Raw genomic sequence first — 7,971 nt, forward strand, 5'->3', positions numbered from 1 at the left:
TTTCTAAGACTTGAATGAACTTTTTATCCACTAGTAAAAGAAATTACGTGGGTACTAAATTCAGCTGAAAGTGATTTCACTGACAGAGGTTGAACTGGTGTTTGCAATTCAGGGTCCAAGAATTGCCATCGATTTTGAGGAAGTGTGATTGGTACCTTAACCTGTAACTGACCATTGACTTTTTGGTGAAAACAAATCAGAAAATGTTTAACTTCACAAATTTTCTTTTCTCTGACCCTTCACCTTCCCTGCGATTGTCAGAATTTGTGCACCATTCAAGTCCAAGCATGAGAATCCACCAAGCCCATCACATTTGCAGAGAGCAAACTATTTGCTGTAACTTAAACTCTGAAGGAAATTGTACCTAACAATTGCTATCCTCACCTAGTCTTTCAACTGATGAAAATATGATTAATTTCTGAGAATTATCCATGCAGATAGATTAGGACCAGTAGAACGGGGCAATGTTGTGGTGCAGTCCCGTTATGAATTATGTGATGGTAATCAAGATATTATGCTTACTAAAAGTAGTTAAATGCTGGGTAAGCACCCTTGATTTCTAAACAAAGCACCAATACTCGAGAGGATTTCAGTTCATCAGTAACTGGTAACAAAATACTACTCTCAGCAAAGTGTTTCCCACTTGCAAATTTATTTCTTTCTGCTATAAAATCATTGTGAACCCAAGACTGACACTGTGCCGAATCAGATAACAATTTGCAAAGACATGTATCCCAGTTTAAAAAAATGCAATACAAGGCTTGCCAAGAAAAGTTATTTTAATGGAGACAAAGTTTTTGCTAAAACAAACATTGACTACTTTATCGCTTCTACTAGCCCTGGATGGGTTGCAACAGAAAAGGCACGGTAGTGTAGTATCATTGACTGGCCCCCAGCCAAGTGCAATGCTGGGACAACATATCATGTTCTATCACTTCAGCTTAAGTGCAATGCTAACAGTGAATCAGCTCAATATACTATATTTAGTAGAGATAATGCAGCTTTGTGCAATGCTGCAATCTAAAACAAAGCCAAACAAGAAAACCTTATCTTCTGCTCTAAAAAGAAAAACAAGGTTAATTCCATAGAAAAATGTTGAAACGATGACAATACCAATTTATCATACAATAATGCAGCTATGTGCAATGCTGCAATCTGAATAAGAATAGAAAAAGTAAAATGCAGCTGTGTGCAATGCTGCTAATACAATCTAACTATCGCAGCAGTAAGGTGCAATGCCACTAATACTAGAAAATTACTCTTGTCATTCATGAAGTCTCTTATGTTCCACTAACTGTAATGAGCTTATAAAAAGATCAGGATTAAAATTTCACAATAGGATTAAGAAGTCTTTGTCACAATCTTTAACCATGATGTAGTTCAGATTTAAAAGAGCAAGCACATACCCTGTGACACTTAACCTGAACAACATGTCCTAACACAAGTTGAACCAGGTTTAATGACAACAAAAAATTCTGACAATAAAAAGGCTGTATACAATGGCATTCTCATGGAATATGTTAAAAGAACTGAGTTTAATGCCAATTACTTCTTAGCATAGGTAATCCTCATGGCATTTGATGGAGTAATTCTGAATCCCTGCAAAGAATCTTTAGCTGTTCCAGATTGCAATTCATTCTCAAACTCCACAAAAGCAATGTCTGAACGTCCTGGTACCAAGCGAACTTCTTTGACTCCCGGAAACCTGTGACAATAAAGAGTACGGACAAAGAAACACAAAATAGCAAGAATACTGTCATTTAAACCATTGAAACAATTTTTCATCAAAACTTCGACAGGCCAACCCAGATTGCAATGTACTTTATGGCACCCTCTCTAGCACAAACAGCAGGAGAATTAAAGGAAGGTTCCCATGGTAATTTTAGAAATTTTAGAGGCAACTATGTTTATCCAGGCTAGGTAAGAGAACTCTGAACTTAAGAGGGATTGTCAGAGAAACAGGTACTCTTGCCCCCACATTAAAAGGTTTAACTTTGAAAACAATGGAGACCTTTTTAAATAAACAGATATAAATATATAACGTCAGGCTGATACTTTTCAATTGAATTTATGTGAATGCCATTAATTGAATCACCAACCATTTTGGTGTTTCATGTCCTTTTATCTTCCACACCCTGACATAGATATAAATATTCTCTACACTGTTCTCAATACATTTTCTAAGAAGCTGACAAGGAGAATTTGTTTCACAATCAAGAACCCCCCAAGAGTGACTGGCATCTGATTTCTCCCTGCAATATCACCCCTGATTCAAACATTGAGATCAAGAGAATACAAGGAAATAATTACCAACTAAAGGAGCTCTTGATTGTTATACAAATTCTCCTTGTCAACACTATAGGAAATGTGTAGAGAACAGTACAGAGAGCTTGCATACTGACATTAAGGTGTAAAGGGCTAAGTAATAATGGCTGTATAATAATCAAGAAGGCTAGAGTCTGGAAATGGTACTGGTTGAACAACATAGACAACATAATTTCTGTTGTCTCCATGGGCAGGTTCGTCAAGAACAAAATACTGTTGGGCTGTTCGGGTGCTGCCACAGCAGCCTGCACTGGAGTTGGGATGGCTGTGGAACCAAAACAAAATCAACAGAGTATTAACAATCAAAACTATCGAAACCTGACTAGTAACTACTATGCAGACAGTTTGGCACATTAAACAAAAGATATTACATCTGATGATAAGAACCTGCTTCAGTAATTTACTAGTACGAACAAGTAAATAAATGCTCCTTGCAGGCAAGCTGTAAATAAAGACACAGCAAAAAGAAACCTTTAACCCTGACTTGTTTCAGTTGACTGTTATTGGGTTAGGGGAGGGTTAAGTGTGCAGTTGCTCAGAGACTGACATACACTGTAAATCCAAAAAAGGCCATACTTCAATGGGATTCAAACCTGTGCCTCCTAGATAATAGTTAAGTGCTATAACTGACTGAACTGTGAAGCCACATCTTGGGAGTAAGACAAATTTCAGTAAAAATTTCTTCTGGATTTCCCAAAAATACAGTCATTGTAAAGATATTACTGAAGAGAGTATTACCATTTGGTGCAACTGGGGCAACTAAAGGCTGAACCACAGCTGTTGGAGTTGCTTGGGCTGCTGGCTGTCGCTTGGCAGGCTTAGCTGTTGTCAGAGTCACACAAAAAGAAAAACATTCCCAAACATGTTGATGGTTGCAATTAATAACTTTCTTATTAGAAACAGGCCTTAGCTAAGGAATAGAAAAATCACCCTGGTTTATAGACTGTTCAATACAATGTTTGATTCCCTGTATTTTGTAAAGCATACATGTATATGCAGATATCCAGTATTTGTTGCTAACAGTTTTTTTTTCCCATTAATGTCAGTTATTTTTGCCTTTCAATACAGTATCCAGTCAAGTTGCAGACGGTTCAACTCACCAATTTATAAAATCGAGTAGAGACGTTGGCGAGTTGGTCTTCTATCCAGTACAACTTATAAGTTAAACATATAGAAAAGTAAAAGTTCTTTAATGGAAAAACAATTTTGTTTCTTCCAACAAAGTTTAAAAGGATCTCATGGCAAATAAAGGTAAACATTGCCAATGACTATAAAAGCTTCAGATGCAAACAAGTTATTGTGTGATAACAACACTTTAAAGACTCATCATGTCAATAAGTGAGATTTTTAAAGAAAACTTGGCCTTCTAGACAAGATCTCTAGCAAAAACGATTCTTGTTATTTCCAACAAAGTTTATAAGGATCTCATGGCAAATAAGCAAGGTGAACATCGCTAATGACCATAAAAGCTTTAGATGTGAACAAATTATTGTGACAACAACACTGTAAAGACTCAGCATGTCAATTGGTCAGATTTTTTTAAGAAAACTTGGCTTTCTAGACAAGATCTTTAATAAAAAGCAATTCTTTTTATTTCCAACAAAGTTTATAAAGATCTCAAGGTGAATAAAGCAAGGTGAACATTGCCAACGACCAAAAAAGCTTTAGACGCAAATGACTCAGTTCTTAGTGTTGGCGAGTTGAACTGTCAGCAACTTGACCATAATTCTTCAATACCCTTCCACCAAAATAAAGCGAAAAACATTTCACCAATAAACAAATTAGAGCTATAAAACACAGAGTATGTTGATTGCTATGCTTAAGTAATATGGGATTTCTACAATTATTTCTATTTTTAAACTGCCTATCACTCATTGAAATACTAAATACATTCAAAACCTGGTTTTCCTCAAACACAAACATCTGATTCTACTCAATACCTTTCTTCCAATCTCTCAAACAACTAAATAGGAAAACTTCTCCTGTCCACTACTGTTGCTAAACATTTTCAGATCATAACAAAAAGTGCTGAAAATTAGATAGCAAATGTTTTGTTTTTTCCATTTGCTGATCTGGCTAAATTAGCTCTCTCGCGTCAAAGATGAATTCAAAGATTGTTGTTTAATGTACTCTATACCTTGTTCTGGAGCCTTTCTCTTCTCTCTGGGTTTTTTCTCCCTCTGTACAAATGTTCCATCTTTTTTTGCGACAGCATCAGACTTGCTTTTGGCATACTGTATTCTCTAACGTAAGCAACATGACCAAAAACAATTAATCAAATTTACACAGTTAATCTGAAAAGATTTCTATTCTTAAAAATCACACCTTTACTTTGATAGAAAACTTTCCTCGATTTCACCTTTCCATTACACAACATGGAAAAGCTGTTAACTACTGTTGGTAAAGACTGACAGAAGTACTCAATTTGACGCCTTGAGGTAACCAATTTTTTCTTTGATAAATATTGTTCACATAAAAATTATACTGGAGAAATCAGAAATTCATTACTTTTATGAGCCCTTTGAACACTGAAAATAGCACTCTGAAGAATACTTCATCTCTATTTCGAGAAATATTTCAAAAAATACTTACAAATAACAGGTGAAACATGTTCTTCAAATCAGTAAAAAATTTTAGTCGTTCAAAATCAACACATCCCACACACTCCAATCAAAGGCAGAAAATTCATACTGTGTAATTTTTCCATATTGATAAGTAAAAAGAAATTTCATTAGCATACTAACAATATATCAGAGGTGGTAAAATTTTCTGTAGACCAATAAAAACCCTAATTTGTCAAAATTGTATTACTTGCTTGCTTGGCACACACGGAGTTCTTAACTAGCTATAATTTCAAAGCTCAAACATTGGATATTTGAAAAATTAACACTTTCCAGTGAATTGACTTACAGAAAATTTTGGATGAAGATTTTCCAGTCAAATTTTCTCTTATTAATTATGTGAGAGATATTTTGATGCTCATGAAATTAACCACTGAATCTTTAACCCTAAAAACAATTTCTTCTTACTAAAGAAAAAAATTGTAAGTCTTAAAAAAAAAAAAAAGGAAAGAGAGAGGGAGAGCATGTAAAAGCAATTCTCATTAATGAGAATCCAAGGTTTTTTTTTTTTAACAACTTCACTGTGGGAGACATATTAATACATAATTCTATTAGATGCTTCTCTTGTGTCAGCACTCTTACCACTTTGACTCCTAGAAGTGATTAACTTGTAACTTCTCCTTAAAATATCCATGCGTAATCCAGCAAACAGGTAATGGGAAAACCCAAACTTATCGATAGTTATCTTGATCTTACACCAAACTATTGTAACTAATATAAAAGGAAATGTGTAGCAGCTAAAGGGGAAAATTAACAATCAGATCTTGAAGATTCAAGTGTTCAAAGGCATAACTTCCTTCTTATGATCAAACTACAACATGTACACCAAGACAGCTGAAGAGTTTGTAGGGGAGAATTACAAATAGAAAAGAATTAACAATTAGATCTTGAAAGTTAATGGGTTAAAAACTACAAGTGCCTCGTTATGATCAAACCACAACATACATACCGAGACAGCTGAAGAGTTTGCAGGCTTTAAAAGACAAAAACTTACCATTGGTTTGTCATAAAATGGAAACCCTTGCATAGAGCGCAGAGCATTGGTGGCGCTCGGCAAGTCTCTAAATACTACAAAAGCCTGACCCCTCATTTTGAGAGTTTTCAGTGCTACAATGTCTAAAATTGGACCAAACTGTGAAAATATGGCATACAGCGACTTCTTCAATTCTAAGGATGAGAGAAAAATGGCAGAATAAGGTAAACAACGTATAGAATTCAATCATGTTCAAATGACAGACATTTAGATCATATGGTAATATACCTGGTGTCATGTAAGACAAACAGGACGTCTTAAGTGATTGTAGTGTATTGGAAAGGGAACTTGGGTCTCTGATAATTCACGAAGTTGTGAAGTAATTGTAGAAAAAGCACTCTCAAGTGGGGATCAAGCACGGTGATTCATGTGGTCAAAAGAGCTCTCAGAATTCAGAATTTTTTAACAAATTTGCAGCTCTTGTTTACATATGGGTTGAAAAATTACTATTGATTTTGCCATCTGTTTGTCTAGGAGAGTGTAGTTCTTACAAGGAATTTTGTTGCTGATTGACATTATGACAACTGAGTGGAAGTCACTAACAGAGTCAAGGGAGATGTTGTGTGAAACATGAGTTTGTTGGTGAGAGAGAAATAGTTCGGGCTACCATTAAGGAAGCCATAAAGCTGTTTGACTTGTCTCTTAAGTCCTTTTCTCTTTCCACAGGAGAATACAGGTGATTTGGATGATAGTTATTCTTCCAACAGAAAAATGCATGCATGCTCTCAGAGCAATGTCTCGTTTCTATCCCTCTCCCCCTCGAAGGACGTTGACTGCGCGGTCTAAGCGGCTAGTTGATTGAGGAGACGAGTGGGTTCAGTCAGTGTTAGAAGTCTTTGACAGCATAATGAAACCAAAGGTAGAAATCAAATTAAAATTTGTTGCTGAAGTATTTAAATAAAAGATGTTGGAATAACAGGTTCAACTAACACAGAAAGCGAATCTTAAGATAAGTTTTGAACCGTAAATAACACGAATAGCTACAAGTGTAGGCCGGCATTAAAAAGTAAGTACACAGATGTCAACAGCCTTAAATTTTGAGTAATTCTAGTTTTAAGCGCATACGTATGTCACTAAGAAACCTTGACTGTAGTTCTCTCAGAGGCTGTGCACTTAAACGAGAAAGAGACAACAATAAAAAGGCCATATAACGCTACTTGTGTGTAGTGCATTCAGCTGAGGAACATTTCAAACCGTTTCGCGCACTACAACTACGTACTGTAGCTAGCTATTTCGGTATGATAAACTCACCCTCCTTCTTGACCTTCTCGTTGAGGTTGTTTATGTAAATCGTTTGATTCGGTGGATTTTCCATTCTTATTCCTCGTTGCCCTTGAATGAACCGTTAACTATTTACGACGTACCCAGCTCGTTTGCAGAAAATAACTGAGTTGGCAAAAGGTCCGCAGAATACTCTTTTTCGGCGCAAAGATGAGAATCAAATACCTTTAACGACAACAAAGCGTCAAAAGAGTAGGAATAATGATAATTAAAAACCCAGATGACCAAAATTGGGATAAGATTTTCTAGATTCTAAAGTGTCGATGGAAGACTACACGAGACAACAAAGTCTCCACGTTTTGCAAGTATCTACCACATGTAAGAACCTCTGAACTGTACCGGCAAAAGATTTCCAAAGGTGCTCCGCAAAATGTTCCACTAGAGTCCAGGGAACTCCGATTTTCTTCAGTACTCGTTCGTGACGAAAGAAAATCTCTCGATTCTAAAGGAACTTAAATTCAGTTGCAAAAGCAATAACCATTTTGTAGGAAGAAAATTGAGTGAGGAGAGAAAAGGGGAGGGAAGTCGTTCGTCGCTGTTGACTTGCCCGTAGAACTGTAATGATGCAAGGAGCAAGAAAAATGTGGCAAACCTTTTATTCTAGAAACCCTAGAAATGTCCTGGTTTCCGAATCCAAGCTTAAGGAAAGTTTTCCTCTTCTTTAATATGCATAAATTTATCATGGGACCCTAGATGGAAAAAAAAAACTTA

At 35.9% G+C, this 7,971-nt stretch overlaps 1 protein-coding gene across 1 annotated transcript; it reads right to left on the reverse strand.

Annotated features, from left to right (window-relative positions):
• Window positions 1-761: 761 nt before the first annotated feature.
• On the reverse strand, window positions 762-7,637 carry LOC113665011 (U1 small nuclear ribonucleoprotein A). The gene is made up of 6 exons (XM_027180664.2): window positions 7,231-7,637; window positions 5,941-6,113; window positions 4,463-4,568; window positions 3,064-3,147; window positions 2,473-2,590; window positions 762-1,705 (listed from the first exon to the last, which is right to left on the reverse strand). The coding sequence occupies exons 1-6, from the start codon at window positions 7,292-7,294 to the stop codon at window positions 1,546-1,548; spliced, it is 705 nt and encodes a 234-aa protein (XP_027036465.2). The 5' UTR covers window positions 7,295-7,637; the 3' UTR covers window positions 762-1,545.
• Window positions 7,638-7,971: the final 334 nt, after the last annotated feature.

This window comes from Pocillopora damicornis, chromosome 3 (genome assembly GCF_964200805.1).
Source record: "Pocillopora damicornis chromosome 3, jaPocDami1.2, whole genome shotgun sequence".
NCBI classification, from domain to species: Eukaryota; Metazoa; Cnidaria; class Anthozoa; order Scleractinia; family Pocilloporidae; genus Pocillopora; species Pocillopora damicornis.